This window comes from Dipodomys ordii, unplaced genomic scaffold, assembly GCF_000151885.1.
Source record: "Dipodomys ordii isolate 6190 unplaced genomic scaffold, Dord_2.0 Scaffold14, whole genome shotgun sequence".
Lineage (NCBI taxonomy): Eukaryota > Metazoa > Chordata > Mammalia > Rodentia > Heteromyidae > Dipodomys > Dipodomys ordii.
Window position 1 is genome coordinate 11444152 of NW_012267230.1, and position 18336 is coordinate 11462487.

At 54.4% G+C, this 18336-nt stretch overlaps 2 protein-coding genes across 3 annotated transcripts in view; one reads left to right on the forward strand and one right to left on the reverse strand.

Annotated features, from left to right (window-relative positions):
• The window catches only part of Carhsp1 (calcium regulated heat stable protein 1, 24kDa), an 8137-nt gene extending 1537 nt beyond the window's left edge, over positions 1 to 6600 (forward strand). The window contains exons 1-4 of one of the 2 annotated variants that reach the window (XM_013011382.1): positions 3871 to 4121; positions 4233 to 4397; positions 4966 to 5088; positions 6000 to 6600. In XM_013011382.1, the coding sequence (XP_012866836.1) occupies positions 4240 to 4397; positions 4966 to 5088; positions 6000 to 6162 (444 nt within the window). In that variant the 5' untranslated portion in view covers positions 3871 to 4121; positions 4233 to 4239 and the 3' untranslated portion in view covers positions 6163 to 6600. Of the gene's footprint in view, positions 1 to 3870; positions 4122 to 4232; positions 4398 to 4965; positions 5089 to 5999 lie in introns of those variants that run through there. The other variant, XM_013011381.1, reaches the window with a different exon arrangement.
• Positions 6601 to 9794: 3194 nt separating this feature from the next.
• Pmm2 (phosphomannomutase 2) overlaps positions 9795 to 18336 on the reverse strand; it is a 10479-nt gene continuing 1937 nt past the window's right edge. Inside the window, exons 2-8 of the mRNA XM_013011740.1 lie at positions 16238 to 16349; positions 14321 to 14397; positions 13567 to 13658; positions 12297 to 12396; positions 12134 to 12209; positions 11522 to 11637; positions 9795 to 10487 (exon numbers count right to left, since the gene is read on the reverse strand). Coding sequence (XP_012867194.1) covers positions 10383 to 10487; positions 11522 to 11637; positions 12134 to 12209; positions 12297 to 12396; positions 13567 to 13658; positions 14321 to 14397; positions 16238 to 16349 — 678 coding nt within the window. The 3' untranslated portion in view covers positions 9795 to 10382. The remainder of the gene's footprint in view (positions 10488 to 11521; positions 11638 to 12133; positions 12210 to 12296; positions 12397 to 13566; positions 13659 to 14320; positions 14398 to 16237; positions 16350 to 18336) is intronic.

Here is an 18336-nt window from a genome sequence, read left to right on the forward strand (position 1 = left end):
CCTCGCCCCCTCCCGCCCTGCTCGCCCCGGAACAATGGAGCCCAGTGTGGCCGCGTCGCCCTGTGCGCCCCGCGCCCGGCCTCAGCCTGAGGCTCCTTCCGGGCCTTGGTCGCCCCCGGGGCCCCCTCTGTCCAGCCCCGCTGACCCCCGCCCCCCGCACTGGCTCCCGGGCCCGTCCCGCCCGGCCGGAGGAGGCCATGGGGCCGGCTGGGGACTCTCACCCCTTTTCCAGATGAGACTCGGGGACACTGGGAAACTTGGCGACCCTGCTACGTCCTGACCCCCGAGGCCAGCGCCCGCCACCTGCCAGACCCAGGGGCCTGGCACGGGGGGTGGGTATGGGGGAGGGGAGGGGGGAGAGGAGAGCCAGCAAGCAGCAGCCGGACCTCGTCCCAGACAGCTGAGGTGTGCGTCAGGGGAGAGGGGTGCCCGGCAGGTCCGAGGCCCTGGTTCCTTTCCTGGGACTCAGCCTTTCTTTCCCCCAGAATCCCAGGCCCCGCCCAGCAGGCCCCCCTCTGTCAAGTGAGTAATCCACCGAGTCCTGTCTGCCGGCCTGGCCTGGAGCCGGAGGCCCTGCACCCACTGCACCCACCCCTCCCCGTGCCCCTGCCCTGAGAGAGCCCCCCCACCTGCCTGGGCTGGGGGCGTCCAGCTGTGGCCTTCCCCAGGCACAAACCCAGGAGAGACAGGACACCCCGATTCTGTAGAAGGAGCTTGACAGGTGATGGCTTCGCTTAGGAATAAAACATCCAACAACTTGGAATGGAGCCCTTCCCTCTCCTCCCCGCCCCTGCTCCCCTTCCCGCCCCCTGCACCTCTGTCCCCATCTCGCCTTCTAGGAAAGGGGCCAGGGCCCCAAAGGGTGCTCACCCCCTGAGGGGGTTGGAAAGGCCAGAGACAGGTTTGCTCTGCGGAGTCCCCAGAACCTTCCAGCCGCAGCTGGGGTGGGGGTGGGGGGTTATGGAAAATTCCAGCCCCTCCTCTGTTCTGGGTGAAAGCTGTGACACCCCCCCCCCCACTGGGGACAGTGGGAGGGCGTGGCTTCCTCAGTCCCCTCCCTTCCCAGGCTCTGGCTTGGCACCTGTCAGAACGGAGGGGCTGCTCAGGGGAAGGGGCGCCCTCCCGCCAGCCAGCCTGTGGGTGCGTGCGTCCTGTGTGCACACCCAGCCCTGTAGACACACCTGTGCAGGCATGCCTCACGCACGTGTGCATCCAGCCCGGAACTCACGACCCGCCAGGGCGATGACACTTACTCAGAACTGGTTGCACTCTGGGGGTCCATGCTGGGCCCCGCCCAGAGCCTCCCGCAGGCCCCACGGGCAGGGCGGGGTGGCTGAGTCCCTCCCCCGCCAAGCCCTGAGTGTGTGGCCCCAGCGGCCTCCTGGCCCGTGGAGCTGGGTTGTTTTCACAGCCAGACTCTGACCCGCTGAGCCTGCAGACACCGCGGCCATTCATGCCTCCCGCCCCGCCCTCCTCGGGGCTGCTGCCCCGGCCGGCCAGCTGCGTCCACCACTGCCAGGGAGGCAGTCCTTGACGGCCTGTTTCTTCTGTATTCTCAGCCAGACCCCATGCAGCCAAGGTTGTGGCGGGGGGGGGGGGGGGGGGGGGATGTATGTGTGACATGAGTAGACCCCCTGAGGGGTGGGGTGGGGGCACCAGAGGGCAGTGGGGGGTGCGTGGGCAGTGGGGGGTACGTGGGCAGCTCTGTGTAGGGCCCTGAGAGCAACAGAGCGGATGATGCAACAGGGCTCACTTCCTGCTTCTCACATCACCCTGTGCGCCGCGTGGTCATGTGACCCTGACCCCAGGGCCCTTGCACAGGCCCGGGACAGCCTCCCTCGGCATTCCAAATGACTCAGTGTTCCCAGCCCCAGCCGCGCTCAGCACCTTCATTCAGGCTGCACACCCTCGCACCTGCCCGCTTGCTTGTCACACACTTCTGCTAGCTTTGTGTGTGTTTTCGGTGGTGGCACTGGAGCTTGAACCCTCGGGCCACGATTGTGCTGTAAGGCAGGTGCTATGGCACGTGAGCCATTCGTCTCCCATTCCTTGATTCCTTGTGTTTTGGATAAGGCCTGGGACTGAGGCCCCTCCTCCCTTGGTGTGCGCTCCCACACCCACCTCTCAGCAGGCTCTGGATGCGTTCACAGTTTGCTTTCTGGTGCCAGGTTCAGCCCTGCATCTCCAGGGCCACACGGACCTGATTCTGGTACCGGCACCTACTGACTGGTTGAGTGACTTCATGGTGACTATTAAATGGACAGTCAGAGCTGACAGTTAGTGGGTGGATGGTCCGCCCAGGGTTTGGCATGTATTATTGTGGTTCAGCTTCATGGTGATTGAATAGAGTCGGGAGTACTGTAATCCCCACTGACTAGAAGCAGACGTGGAAGCCCAGAGAAGTTTGGTAACTTACTGAAAATCACACAGCTGGTTGGAAAGAAAAACAAAAACAAACCAAGAGGCTCCAGTTAGGAGGAGGCCACTGTGGTCTCTGCCGCCATCCTGGAAGGACCTGGGTTCTTTTCCTCTCCTTCTCTGGGATAGCTTCCTTCCAAGAACTCTGGGAACTGGAACATTCTAGCACTCTATGACCTGTTCAGGCTGGGGGGGGGGGGCTAGACCGCCAGCCCAGCAGCTGGGGCCTCTCCGAGGTGGGGGCCTCCCTGGACTCGTGGTCCTGCCCGGCTGCAACAGCAGCTAAGAAGAGGGTCAGGAGGTAGCTATGTGACTTCCTGCCGGAGGCCACGGCGGCCCTTCCCCAGCGGGAGGGGGGACCGAGTGGAGGAGAGGGGCGCCCTTTCCCCCACTGCCCGAGGCCCTGGGCCATACAGCAGGAAGGCTTGCCGGGTCATCTAGTGAAAACTCGGACCCCGGGGCCTCGGGGTTAGTGACTTACCAAAAAGGGCGAATGGGCGTTCAGGCCTGTGGAGGGCGGCAGGGCTGGGGGGTGGATTTTGCAAAAAGTATCCAGGAATAGACTTTTTCTTTTTCCCACTGACTTTGGGATGTGTCAAAGACAGCTCGGAGCTGGGCCTGGGGGTACACGCCTGTAATCCTAGCGGCTTGAGCGGCAGAGATGAGGAGGATCTCAGTTCAGGCTCGGCCCCTGGTCAAAAACCAAAACCAAACAAACAATGTGATACCTTATCTTGGAAAATAAAGCAACAATAAAAAAGCAAAAGAAAAGGCTGGAGGCTTGGCCCAAGTGGTAAATCATCATGCTTAGTTCGTGTGAGGCCCTGAGTTCAAACCCTGTATGCCTTCCCCACCCCGCACCCCCAAAGAGAGCTCCGATTTACGTCTGCATGCAGCATTGCCTCTGCCCCTCTGGCCTGGGACAGTCAGGCTTCTCCCCTGGGTGTTATCCCCCATCAGAGGCTAAGCAACTCTCACTTGGCTGGCCCCTTCTCAGACGGGGAAACCGAGTCAGGGACGGGGAAAGGCTTAGCCCAGGGCTGGATACCCGGGCTGCTTTGCTTCCCTGTTTAACCTTGGCTGTGGTGGCCAGATCCCCAGTGTGTCCCAGGTCACCAAGGGATGGGGCTGGGGCTGGCCGGCTGGGCCACTCCTGGAGGCCCTCTTAAGAGTATATGGGTTCTGGAAGTTTCTAGAAGCGCTCACTGGCTGCGGTGCCCTCTTTTACCCATCGCTTTCCTCATGGTGGCTGGTTCCTGTCCTTGGTGTCTAGCGTTCAAGTCTCTGCCTCCCCGCCTCCCCCGCCCCGGAGTGTGCTCTGTCATCTCTATGTCAGAGCGTGGGATATAGAGGGGACTCTTGCGGTCTTGCCTTGGGGCCACCTGCTTTTGGGGGAGGGGGTAGGGTATGAACTCAACGGTCTCATGTTTTGCTCTACTTGTTTGTTCTGCTGGTGCTCTACCATTTGAGGCATGCCTCCAGCTTTGCCTTTTGCTGGCTATTTTGGCGATGGAGTGAAGACTTTGCTACCTAGGCTGGCCTTGAACCTCAGTCCTCCAGATCTTCAGCTGCCCCCTGAGTAGCTAGGAGTGCAGGCGTGACCCTGGTGCTCATCAGCTCATTCACCTTGGCATCTTGTTGCACCACTGTGCTCGAAGGAGGCTGGCGACTGCCGGAGGAGCCCAGAGCCGGTGCCTGAGCTGGTAGGGCGAGGCTCCAAGCCAGGTCCCCTGTTTCCTCCAGCCGGAGCTGAGCCCGGGAGGCGGAGTGCTGGTCAGCGCGGCGTGACGCTGCCCCGCTCCCTTCTCCTCCAGGTCAGCCATGTCATCTGAGCCTCCCCCGCCGCCACAGCCCCCCACGCATCAGGCCCCGGTCGGGCTGCTGGACACTCCTCGGGGCCGGGACCGGTCACCTTCTCCACATCGGGGCAACGTGGTCCCCAGCCCTCTGCCCACCCGCCGGACCAGGACCTTCTCCGCGTGAGTCTGAGAGGGAGGCAGGCCAGGAGGGAGACTGGGAAGGAGGCCAGGAGGGAGGCTCAGAGATCCGCTAGCTCAGCTCCCTGCCCCCACATGGGAAACAGGCCTGGGAAAGCATGCCGGGCCAGGCTCGGCAGAGGCTGACTGCTGCCAGTCTGCCCAGATGGATGACTCCCACGCCTGCTAAGCACAACCCAGCCAGCACCCCCCAGGGCTCAACTGCAGGCAGGGCGGGGTGCCATGGGTTTGCCCCAGCAAGAGTAGGTGGCTTGGCTTGGCCCGGCGCCGGTGGCTCACGCCTGTCATCCTAGCTACTCAGGAGGCTGAGATCTGAGGATCGAGGTTCAAAGCCAACCCCGGGCAGGCAAGTCCGTGAGACTCTCATCTCCAATAAACCACCAGAAAACCGGAAGTGGCGCTGTGGCTCCAGTGGTAGAGCGCTCGCCTTGAGCTGAAGAGCTGAGGGACAGCGCCCGGGCCCAGAGTTCAGGCCCTACGACCGACCAAAAATAAAAAGAGTGGGAGGCTGTGCCACAAGCTTGCCCGTTGCCCCTCCCCTCTGTGGCAGGACGGTGCGGGCATCCCAGGGCCCTGTCTACAAAGGAGTCTGCAAGTGCTTCTGCAGGTCCAAGGGCCATGGCTTCATCACCCCAGCTGACGGCGGCCCCGACATCTTCCTGCACATCTCTGAGTGAGTCGGCGGTGGCAGGGCAGGGCGGGGACAGTGAATGGTCACTCTGCTGCATGTCCATGTGCCCGGGCATCATGTGGGCAGACATAAGGTAGCTGGAGCTGATTGGTGTTGGGAGCTGGGGTGGGGTCTGGATAGTCCTCTAAGGCCCAGTCTGTCTCAACTGCAGGGCGTGGCCATGTGTGTGTGTGTGGGGGGGGAGGATCCTGGTGTCCGTGGTAGACAGTATCTGTGTGCTCTGCCTTGGGCTGTGGGTCCACTTCCGGTGTCCCTCGGTGGCAGGCAGTCTGTGGAGGCTCGGCTCCAGGAAGGAAGTTTGGGGCTGGACCCTCGCTGTCATTACTTCACTGATTTCCTTCCTGAGTGTCTGGAATCCTCAGGGAGCTGGGCTGCGGCGGCCTGTGTGTCCTTGGGCTTGGAAGGAACCAGCAGCTTCTGGATCTCAGCCTCTCCTCAGTAGCTAGGATTACAGACACCCTGTGGTCTTGAAACTATTCATTCCCTGCTCTGCCTCCCGAGTAGCTGGGGTTACAGGCGTGTCCCACCACACCTGGCTCTGACAGGGACTTTCTTGGGGAGCTCAGGGGTGGAGATACAGTCCCCTAGGACTCTTGGGGACAGGGGCTAGTGTATCCACCTCACTTCTCTGGGTCTTCCTCTCTTGGGGCCACGGCTTCTACAGGTAGTGTCAAGGTGTGAACACCCACAGGGGTTCCCCCGGGCCAACTAGGCAGTGAGGCAGAGCCGTGGCGCCCCCTGGTGGAAGGGCCGGAATGACTGCTCCTTGGAAACGGCTCTGGTCAGCCAGCTGCGTGCCTATCCCGGCCAGTGGGGGGCTGGCGACTTGGGGCGGCTGCTGTGGGGCTTTCCTGGATGGGCTCTGACTGTTCTTTGTTACACCCCTTCTGCAGCGTGGAAGGGGAGTACGTCCCGGTGGAAGGCGACGAGGTCACCTATAAGATGTGCTCCATCCCACCCAAGAACGAGAAGCTGCAGGCCGTGGAGGTGGTCATCACTCACCTGGCACCAGGCACCAAGCATGAGACGTGGTCTGGGCACGTCGTCAGCAACTAGGGGACCCGCACGACCCTTCTCCCGGGTTTGGGGGAGACTCTGGGGGGAGGAGGAGGCGGGGCTACCCCGGCCATGACGCCAATTCTATCATGCGATGGGGCTTCCAGTTGGGACGCGACATTCCTGGAGGAGGAGAGGGGAATGGCGGAGGGTAGGCATGGGGGGTGGAGAGGGGCTTGGCGGCCACCAGCACAGCCTCCCGTCATCGCAACACGCTCTCCCCACCTGAAAAGCATTAAAAGCATTTAAAAAGGAGAGGCGCCCCCTGGTGGCTGAGTGGAAGGGCCACCCCGCCCCCCCCTAGCTCTGGGGTGGGTCTCTGGTAGTAGTTTCCTAGCTGTTGGGCTCAGCCCGCCCATCCCCTTCTGTATTGGAGATTCAAAATCCTCAGGCCTGTGGCCTACTGAGACTTCCCCAGGGAAATTCCTCACGCCCTCCCCCCCCAGGGGCTTGGCTTTCAGTGCCTTTGTGGCTAATCTCTACTTTCTCTGACAAACTTGGTCCCTTCTCTGTCTAGTTTCTGGACACCTGCAGCTGTCCCAGGCCCGCCCATTCAGGTGGGGATGGAGATGGGTGCAGGGCGGCATTCTGGGAAAGGGAGGTCTTTTGTTTAAACACAGAACTTTTCTCTGGCGGGCATGGTGATTCATTTGTGTTAATTCCAGCACTTGGGAGGCTGAAGCTGGAGGACTGGATGTTAAAGGGCAAGCTGGGATACACTGATCTTGTCTCAGAAAAACAAAGGTTTGGGGGTGTGGTTCCGTGGAAGAGTGTTGCTGAATATTCCAGAAGCCCTGGGTGCCATCCCCAGCACCACAAAAGACGACCTTGGTCTGCATCCATCCTTCCAGAAAGACTGTGCATTCCGCTTGTAGTCAGCCTTGGAAAGTGAGAAATTGATGGAGAAATGGACGTTTGGTGAGGGTTGGGAAGGAGTTCTTTCACACTGGTGTTCAGAAATGCTTATAGATCTTTTTAAAAAAAGTGATCCTGGAGCCTGGCTTCCTCCTCAAGAAGAAAACCTGATCGTTTTCATTTCCTTTGATATTGGGAGCTTGAACCCAGGGTCTTTGCGCTGGTTTTTTTTTTTTTTTTCATTTTCTTTTTTAAGCAGTCACCCGGAGCTGGCTGTTTGCACTTGGCAGCGGTAGTGTGGGATTCCGTAGTTAGTTCCAGTGTGTGCATGCTTATGGCTTTCTTTGCTGTGTGCTTTGGTTTTCATTGGGATTTAAAAATAGCAATCATTGGGGCAGATGTTGTGCAATCAACAGTCCGTATGTAGTCAGGAATGCTTGACAGCACCGAGAGGTGGGTCTTGAAGCCAGGCTGATGATCTGGCCAGGATGGGCAAAAGCCCAACTGATCTGGGCAGCCACGAGGGCTGCGTGGAGGGTCTATGCGTGGATGCCGTTGGTTGTTCTAGCCCTGTGGGGCGAAGACTAGACATAATTTGCCAGGGATAGACTTATTTGAAGTAGGGGGATGAGTGTGTGTGTGTAGCCACAGCCATTCAGTTATAGATTGTTTTGTTATGGGCCATGCACCGTGGGGTGGCCAGGTCAAAGGTGGTCCCCTTTCCCGCTGGTGTTGGCTTCCTCTCCCCTGTGTTCCCAGGGGCCTGGCCACTGAGTACACGGCACAATTCCCAAGCCCCTGGCTTCTCAACGTCTCTGGATGGCTGTCCTGGCTCAGGCGTGCTGGCTGGCTGGCTGGCGGCCGGCTCTGCCCCCATGGTGACCGCTGGATTCTCTCACTTGGCAGAATCCTTTGTATAAAGGGCTTTCTGTGCGGCCACATCTTTTCAGTTCAGGAACATTCTGGAACTGCAAGCTATGAGAGCTGAAAGGGACCTGCTATCCCCTCAGTCTCAGTTTAGGAATGGAGAGGGACACAGGGCTAGTGACCGGGCCGCGCCTCCCGCCAGCCACCTTTCTCTATTCAATAAAGTCTGTTTTGCGCACAGCTCTGTGTGTTTGTGCATGTGTAAGCTTCCCTGTGTGCGGAAGGCCGGGGAGTGAGGCATCTGTGTTCCCCCCAGATGAAAGTGATCACTGGCATGGTGGGTGGTGTGTAAATGTCCCTGTTTGAGGACACAGCGCATCGGGGCCGAGTTCTCGGGGCCACCGAGCTACACGAGGCTGTCTCCCATGCTGGAGGTTCAGTGGCTCAGGGCTGAGGACAGCCTGGTGTAAGTAGGGACAAGTGACAGCTAGGGAGGAGGGTGGAAGAGGGGTGGGGTGGGGCGCTGCTCTGGGGGGGGGCTTTGCACAGAAGAGTGACCTTCTCTGGTGTGCAGGAAGCTCTTGGGGACTTGTCAGATGGAGTGAGCACAGGTCCGAGTGGCAGGGGGAAGCGGGGAGGGGGGGTGGTAAGCTAGAGACCAGGAATAACTGGGAAATCAGCCTGGGGTGAGTTCTGGAGGCTGACTTTGGGGTACTGTGCAGGCGTGAGGGGCTAAAGTGAAGGGGGAAGAGGAAGAAACAAGGAATTCAGATGGGGGGGAGGATTTGAACCCTCTCCAGTTCCTTCCCACCCAGCAGGCCCTGTGGTCAGCTTCATCCAGGCTCCTCTTCCAACACCCTGGCTGACCTCGGGCCCACAGGCAGCCTCTGCTCCTCATTGCTCAATGGGTCTTGCACGGAAATGACTTGTGCTGCTCCTGCCAGCAGCCAGAGGCTGAGGGAATGAGGGGAGAGTGGCGGGGTCCTGGCACACGAACTGCGTTGCTCTAAGTGGCTTCTTTACGAAATACATGACCCATCTGACAGGTGAGCCCACTGAGGCAGAGCTCAGTGGAGGCACAGCTGGCCAGCGGCTGCCTCACCTGGTCCACCTCGGAAATCTGCTCTGGGTGCAAACAAGTGTCACACACGTGACCTAGCTACCAAGGCCCCTGGGAGGTGGAGGAGGAGGGGTTTGGAAGGGGGAGAGGGGAAGCAAAGCCTGTGTGGGAAGGAGGCTGATCTGCGGGGGTAGGGAGGGTGAGGGGTGGGGAAAGGGGGCACGGATGAGGGGTGGAGGGGGTTCCCTCACGGCCAGCATGAGCTCTGGCACACTGACAGCCTGTAGCCAGCCCTCTGCTGCCCCCAGAAAGCCAACCAGGAGTGCAGCTGAGGCAGAGCACAGGAGAGGGTGAGCTGCGAGCCGGGGTTCTCTCCAGGCCCCGGAAAGCACTTGCCAATCTCTCAGTTCAACACCCACCCTGCCAACAGAGGAAGTGAAGGCTCATGTGGCAGAATGCTGGTCTTGAATGAGAAAGCTAAGCTTGCTAGGCCCCAGTCGAAGCCCCAGCATGCATGCACGCGCACGTGAGTGCACACACACACACACACACACAATCGCGGGAATGAAAGTAGGAAATGATGAGGTCTCTTTAATGTGCCACACCTCACAGTCCTCAGTGTCCCGGGCCTCAGGCCCCAGCTCCAAGCACAGAGGGGCTCTGGGTCCTGGACGTGACATGTGAACTCTTCTTGCTGTGTGGGCTCCTTGCAGGCCTGGGAAAGATGGTGGCGGGTGGGCGGGGCAGGTGGAACGCTGGCTTCTGTCCTGGTACCCAGGGTGGATCCTCTTGGTGAGGCCTGACATTCCAGGGGCTGCAGAAGCTGGGCCAAGGTCTTCTCAGGCCCAGGCCCTGGTCCTCTGTCCTCCCCGCTCCATGGACAGCAGCCTGGGCCTGAGTTGGGTCTGCCTAGATGCACCCTGTGTGGGATCAGTGTCTTCAGCCAGCCAGCTGTGTGGCAGGCCCCTCTGAGGTCTGTGGCTCATAAACAGGAAGGGGCTGGAAATGGGTGCGTCCAGCCATCTGGCTAACACTGCCAGGCCTCTGTCAGGCTGTGGGAAGTGTTCGTTGTCCTGGGTGGGTCACTGCAGTTGGTGTCCTTCCCTTCCCACCTCCAAGTCTCCACTTTTGGTGTCAATGCAAAGAGGGAGGACCCAGATACTCTTACCATGAAGTAAAACAAGAAACAAAAACCGTTGCCAGACTGGGGGATAGGGGGACCGTCTTCTTGGAGTTTTTCTTTTAAGCATTTTTTTTGCATGTGCCAGTACTCCACCAAAGCCATGCCCCGTCTACTGCTGTTCTCCATGTCTCTCCTGGCTGCTGCTGGCATTGGAGGTGGAGACTGTTGGGGGTGGAGGTGGCTGGTGAACTAGCGGCAGGCCTAGGGGCTGGGGGCTCCGGGATTTGGCCTGGAGTGACCTCAGGTTGGTCTCTGCTAGCATGGGAACAGCTCCTCACAGATCCTGCGTGTGTCCTCGGGGGCTGTGACCGTGTGGCCCACAGTTCTCGGGTCTGTGAAGATCTCGTGGTCATTGCCACCCTGCAGAGACACAAGCACGTATTTGGTACATGGCTCCACACTGCCCCAGGCCTCAAGGAAGCTGGTTTGTACTGCGGTGGGCAGGAAGTGCAGAAGAGTGTCAGGATTTAACCTTCCCCTGAACTGCAGATGAGCAGAGAACACATAATTATGCTTATGAAAGACATCTTGTCACTCTTGTGAAGATCTAAGAGGCTTATTTTTCTGTAAAGAAAGTGAACACAGCAAGTGACAGAATTCTCATAGCCATTGGGTGTGTTTCCTCCAGTGCTGGGACTTGCACGGGTCAGGAGGAGCGTGCTGCCAGTGGCCGTCCAGTGACAGGGCTGCAGGCTGAGGGCGTGATTTCAGGAATGGGTGGGCCACAGCCCGGCTTTCAGCTGCGGAGACTCCAGTCTCTACAGTGAAGATCCCAGTGCTTTCTAGTTTGGAGGCAGGATCCTGGCAGCCCAGGCTGGCCTGGAACTCAATCCTCCGGCCTCAGTGTCTCTAAGGAGGATTACAGGTGCAGGCTGTAAGATGGTGGTCCAGGGAGAGCCTTGCTCTGCTGCCTGGTGTGGCTCTGGGGAAAGTGTCCTCCTCCTGCTGGTGCTGGCCCATACCACTGCGGCAGCTCTCAATTCCCAGTTTCAGTGTGGCCACAGCTTGGGATTTCAAGTCCCAATTCCCATTGTCCCAGGAGCCCTCGCCCAGCCTTCCCTCCCCTCCTCCGTTCCTGACATTTACATTGGATGGTGGGAGGAGAGCAGGCTTTGAAGTGCAGAGGGTTCACAGCACCAGAGGCAGGGCCTCTGGGAGATGCGAGAAGCAAGGTAATATTTAATTCAAGAGCCACACAGAAAGGATCCACTAACGTGCTGCAGAGTGACCCTGGACTCTGCTGGGACACTGGCACCTGATCTTGGAGGCTCCACCCCTCTGAGGACAGAAGCCATTGCTCGGCTTGAGCTAGGGACAGACAGCCTCATCACCACCGCCTTCCCAATTCATGCCCAACCGAACTGAACACACTGCAAAAACGTGGTCATACTTACTGGCATGGTTTTGTCTCCAAAGAAATATATGGTCTTAAAACCGTCATTTTCCAAGTGTCTCAGGCAGTACCTCTTGTCCCACCCCTCAGGAAAGACATCAAAGCTGATCTGGCCTCCTGCCAGGAGGGGAGCAGACAAAGGAAAAGCCACAGTGAAAAGGATGAGGAAAGCGCTGGGCTGTGGTACCCACACCTGTAATCCTAGCCACTCAGGACACTGAAATCTGAGGATGGTCGTTGGAAGCCAGCCTGGGCAGGAAAGTTAGTGAGACTCTTATTTCCAATTAACCACCCAAAAGCCCAAAGTGCAACGCATAAGCCCTGAGCAGAAAAGCCAAGGAACAGCGCCCAAGCAAAATGGCAAAATGCAGGCAGGAAGAGTCCTGCTATGACAGGATGGAGAGCCATCCCCACAGTGTGAGCCACTTCTGAACTGGGGATGTCCTGGCCATGTAGAGAGGGGGCCAGCTCCTGACAGCCTGCACTGCCCGCCTAAGTGATCTCCCAACCTGACCCACATTGAGCCCAGGGCGGCCCTCAGTAGCTCAGCCACCCCTAACAAATTCCTGACAAGTGGACATCAAAGTGTGTGGCACATCTCCATATACTCTACCTATGGAAAACGTGAGGCCTTTCCCCGCAAACTCCTTCCGCAGGTCTGCTACAAATTTTTGTCGTATATTTTCTTTCTAAGGGGGGGAAAAAGATGCATTAGGTACTGGCCACATGTGTTGCTTCCCTAAGTCCAGCTGCTCCCAGGGCATTTCAGCACCTACTTTATCCAGCTCGTAGAACTCAATTCGTTCTTCCTGGCTACAACTCCTTCCAATAGGGGATACATTCAACATCCCATTTCGGAATTCAATGAAAGTTCCCCTGGGAAGGAAAGAAAAGAGGAGCGGTCCCTCAAATTCCTACTCACTTGAGCAGCACCTCAGGTGGGAAAGCAGCTGAGCAGCTGGGCGATTTTAGACAGAAGGGGCTCATGGGACATACGGTAGCCTTGAAATGTGGCTAATGTGCGTTGAGACCCAGGATGAAAACAAATGGAATGGGAGAGAATGCTGATCAAGCACAAACTGCCCTGTCGAGAGCAAACCCTCTGTGTAACAAGTTAAGGATAACTTAAAAAAAGGATGACGGTGGCTCATGCCCTTAATCCTACTCAGGAGGCTGAGATCTAAGGACCGAGGTTCAAAGCCCAACCTGGGCAGGAAAGTCCCTGAGATTTTTTTTTTTTTTCGGTCTGGGGACTTGTACTCTGGGCCTGGGCACTGTCCCTCAACAATTCAGTTCAAGGCGAGCGTTCTACCAGTTTTCTGGTAGTTTATTGGAGATAAAGAGTCTCACAGACTTTCTTGCCAGGGCTGGCTTTGAACCGTGGTCCTCAGATCTCAGCAGTAGCTAGGATAACAGGCGTGAGCCACTGGCACCTGGCTCCCTGAAACTCAAGCTGAAGAGCTCAGGAACAGTACCCAGGCCCAGAGTTCAAGTCCCACAACCGAGTGAGATGTGAGCTGCATACAAAAGACAGGGATGTGCGCATGTGCTGGGAGAAGGGCTGCCACGAGGGGAGGGGAACCAATGCCAGGTCTTTGGCTCTGCCGACAGAGGCCAGACATCCAGACATTCTGAAATGGGAAATCAGACTGGTAAGTGATTGATTCTGATTGTATCTGATGCTAGGGGCCTCCAGCTAGAATCTTCCATATGTGGAATCTCATTGTTCTTTTTACAAGCTCGGTCACAGGTGCTTCACCTCACTAACAGCCTCTGACAGTGCACCATTTCCCACGGCTGAGCCACTGGACATAGCATCCTATGCTTACACTACTGGCCTTACAGACTGTTTCCAACTTTTTTTCCTTTCTTTGGAGATTCTCCTACCTCTGCCTCCTGAGTGCTGGGATTATAGGCATGCAACACCCCTCCTGGCTTTCCATTTCTTCTTCTTAAGTGCTGGGTTCTGGGTATAAATGAAACTGAGTCTACCAAATGACATTGTTCCACGTTCCAGTAGAGCCTCTGGGCTCAGAGCAAACTCACCTTTTCTTCGGGAGTTTAATTTTTGCTATGTAGCTCAGACAGTAGTTGATTACGTCTTGGATTAGGGCCTCACCCAGATGACCTTGGATATTCTACACAGAGAAAACACTGGAGTTACTTTATTAAGCAGGAAGTGTTTTCAACCAGCTTTCCAGTAAACCAGTTCTTCAACCTCTGTTTCTGGAAAGCCACAGGCTGCTGCAGCCAGGCTGGCAGCAGTGCCAGCAGCAGGGCCAGTGCCACCCCACTGCATTCTTACCTCTCCCAAGCCACAAAGGCTTTGCTCAAAACCACTTTCTGCCTCATTACTCAAGAGCTTTGTGTTCGTTGCCTTGCAAACACTTCCTGGAAGGTCTAGAGAGCTTACTGTTGTTGCTTTTATCCAATTAAAACATGGCCAGATAATGATAGAGATTGTATTTGTTCCACTTTAGCTTTTTCTTCTGTGAGAGCTACAACTACTTCTTAGAGCTGCTTTCAATAGGCCACCAGGCCTTGTTTTTGCTCTCATGATAAATATTAGACAGAAACACTCTCCAAAACCAATGATACAAGTTTACTGACCAATCCAGAGTAGTATTATAATAGCCTGTCTCATGGTTCAAAATTTTGTATTTTAACGGTTATACAGTTTAGATTCCCTCCCTCCCATCCCCCAGCTCCCTGGCACCTCCCTGGAGACATCCAATGTCAAATACCCTTTTAGACAACATTTTTATGGTAGGAATAGTAGATCATTTACTGAAGAACCTACCTGTTTACACAAGAATTTCCCATCTTTGTAGGCCACCAAGCCATTTTCTGAGAACACATAATCATATTTCTCAACCACTACAATCAAAACAAAAGACAACTCAGAATGCAATATAAACACCTACATTTCCATTTTGATTAACCCCCAGCACCAATAAAGCAGCTGAACTCCGGGAAGAACCACGAAGGACAAGTTCATCTTAGCACACAGTGTGTGGTGCAGGGCTCCTGGCATTTAGATCTGAAGGATGAAGACCGGCTTGGAGGTGGGAGGGTGGCTGGGGGTTCTGGGTCCCTCCCTGCCTTCAGCTGGCCTGCCTGCGAGGAGTGGCTGGCTCCTCACAGCTCCTCAGCCCCACCACGGGCCAGCAGCAGCGCGATCATGCTTTCTACACCAGAAATTGGTGGGGGACAGGCTGAGAATCACAACTTTTTTTTTTTTTTTTTTTAAGGTGAGGCTTGTAATCAAGTCTGACATGGAAACTACCACATCCTTCAGGCACTTGTTAAAATGCAGATTTCCAGGCCCAGCGCCACTTGGCTGCATCTGTGTTGGTGGGCACGCACATTTGAAATTTAACAAAGTAACTGACTGATGCACGTGGCTTTAGGCTGTTGTCTAGATGTGTGCTTTGCCTTTGCTGTTTCACACTCTCTGGAGAGCACAGACACTCTTCTATCCCTGACCACGTGTTAAATACACCACCAAAAGCAGGAAGCACAATCAGCACCAGACAACAGGATATCTGGGGCTTAATGCAGCCATTAAGTCATTCATAGCATTTCCAAACGCATCTACAAGGAAATTAGGTGTAAGTGGAACAGAAAGCTTTAAAGGGACTGCGTGAATTACTTTTCCAGAAGCCAGGATCCAGTAAGCTCAGTCTACACAAATTTGTACTCCTTAAGATATGACATGCAGAACAGTCCTTCCCCATACTGTCTCAGGGGACGTGGGTAAAGCTTCCTTTGCGTGTACTCTACTGGCATCTAGTGGGTAGAGGTCAAGGACAGTGCTCAATACTCAGGCCAACCCCATAGCAGAGAATTACGCAGCCCACGATACCAATAATATCAGGGCTGAGAAACTGTGCTCCAGAGGAGTTGGTTCCAACTCTGGCAAGAAGGGTATGGTTCTTGTTTTGTTCTGTACAGAAGATACTCTTGCCTCAAGCCTTTTGAGTGTGTGTGTGTGTGTGTGTGTGGGAGGGTGGCTGGGGGTTCTGGGTCCCTCCCTGCCCTCACTGCCCAGCATGACAAGGGGTTTTAAAGAACTATTCGTCCATCTTCCTACCCACCATCTCTCAGAGGCCAGCATCCCAAAGGCACCTGCAGAGACCAGTCCTGGGGTTCATGGCACACAAAACCAGAGTTCCTCGAAATCAGAGAGCCCCATTGGCAGCTGTGCACAAAAATCTCTGAGCGTATTTGCTACAACACAGTTCCCAGGTCCCATAGATCTACTGAATCAGAATCTGCAAGGAAGGAGCCAATAAAACTTTCTGGGTTTAGTACATGTGAAGAGCCTGGTGACTCATCTCCCATGACATGACTGGGGAACTCAGGGAACTCTAGGTTAGGACAACAGCGGGGAGGAACCTAGGCCCAGAGGGTACCCCATCTGGGTAAAGACAGCCTGACATGGGGTCAGGCTGAGGCTGCAGGGCAAGGATAGAGGACGAGCAAGCAGTCCAGGTAGAAAGATTTCTGTGTGCAATCTACCCATGAAGGGTCCATCAATGACTCCAGGACTTACAGGATTAAAAGCAAAGGAGGGCAAAGGCAGAGAATACTCTTTCCTCAAGGAAGCAGAAAGGGTGGCTTACGGGGAGGGCTGCAGACTGTACTTGAGACGGGGCCCAGTATCTTCAGGAGAAGTTAATCTTTGACAAAATGCAATTAGCAATGGATTGGTTACCATCGTTTCCCAGCTGCTCTTGCACTTTCTCAAAGTCCGACCCGCCTACCACTCCGATTTTCGTCTTCTGCCTCAATTTTTGTAGAAAGTCATCCATTTCCTTCGTAATTTTCTACATTTCAAGGAGGAACATGTAACAGTCATGAGCCATAAAATAACCCAACTCCTATTCTTATACATAGCCAGTTAAGTTACCAGGTCTGTAGTTTTCTATATATACTCAGGCATGTGAGTTATAATTTTGTCTATGAAGTTTGTATTGGAATAAACTCGTAAAATTTAACATACATTTACCCAAACTTAAACACATAGGAATTTATGAGTAGTTGTGTTGCTCTAGCTTTTTGCTGTTGTTTAGACATGGGGGGATGGGGAGGGGTCTTGCAATGTTGCCCAAGCTGATTTTGAATTCCTGGGTTTAAGAGATCCTCTTGTCTCAGTCTCCTGGGTAGCTGGTATTACAAGTTGTATGCATGATACTATCAGTTATGTTTGCTTAGTTTTGTTTTGAGACAGGAACTTACTATGTAACCTTGGGATATAGCAACATCTGTTTGTGTACAAGATATCTATGGCGGAAGTGGCGCTGTAGCTCAAGTGGTAGAGCGCTCCCCTTGAGCTGAAGAGCTGAGGGACAGCGCCCAGGCCCAGAGTTCAAGCCCCACGGCCAACCAAAAAAAAAAGATATCTATGGCTTCAAAGCAGAGAAGAGCAGTTGTGACAGGCCGTGTGCTCTGCGGAGTCTCCCAATATTCACTGTAAGCTATTAGGTGTGGTTACAGATTATAGTCTTGGTTCTTACGGAATGCAAGCTAAGATATTAAGGGAGATACACTAAGATGACCACTGTCTAGAAGGGTAGAGATAAAGTTAACATGATGAAGTGTCAACTATTTTTACATATGGGATATAGTTATTCTGTGTATTTCTCTTCAATGATTCATGGTTCATCAAAAAAAAAAATTAATGCTCTAAAGAAAGAGAATGACTCATGTGGGTTTATAGGCCCTTCTTTTTGAAAGCTTTTGTTCTAAGTCTCAATTGTTTTAGATGGAATGGCACTTTAAGCAAAGTACTTTGCACAAAAAACCTCCTACTGAAACTGTGATTCGTGCAACTCTTTTATTAGAGTTCATGTGAACTAGATTTAACCTGTGTCAATCATATCCTGTTATAACAGCAATAAAAGATATCCTGTTCTTTCCCTTTCAAATTGCATTGTGCTTATCAAATATTTGAGGATACACATATGTCAGGGGAAAGGCCGTATAAGATCTATGCTATTTTGTTACCTGTAGTTCCCAGCCCATAGAAAAAATACCTTCTAAATGATAAGATTTTTTTTTCTGAACGTAAAACTTATTTTTCACAGCAAAGAAAAATAATGTTTCAAGGGAACATATTCTGGGGCACCTGGCTTTTTTGTGAATTGCACTTTATGCTTAAGATATCCTGATGTTTTCTGGGCACCAACACTAAACTAACAGCATACCCAGCATCTGGAAATTTCAATCTTGACAAATAATGCTTTTGAGGCCCAGGAAATTCCTTTAGGTCTGCTTTGTGAATTCAATGTCAGGGGCTTGAAATTGGGTTCCAGTTTCCTTATTAGTTTTTCTACCAGTCCTGGGGCTTGAACTCAGGGTCTGGGCCCCGTCTGAGCTTTTTTGCTCAAGGCTAGCAGCACTCTACCCCTCTGAGCCACAGGTCCACTTCCGCTTTTTTTTTTCTTGTTTGTTTTTGAGTCGGTAATTGGAGAAAAGAGTTTCTTGGAGACTTTTCTGTCTGGATTGGCTCTGAACCCTGATCCTCAGATCTCAGCCTTCTGAGTAGCTAGGAATAGACACGTGAACCACTGGCCCCCGGCTTTTGAAATACTAATAAAAAACTACCCTACCTAGGATGAAAGATGGAGGGAGACAAGGAGTCCCACACTGAGTAAAAAAGGATTAGAGGGGGGGCTGGGAAGGTGGCTCAGTGGTAGAGTGCTTGCCTTGCATGCCTGAGACCTTGGGTTCGATTCCTCAGCACCACATAAGCAAAAAGAAAAAAGCCGGAAGTGGCGCTGTGGCTCAAGTGGTAGAGCCTTGAGCTGAAGA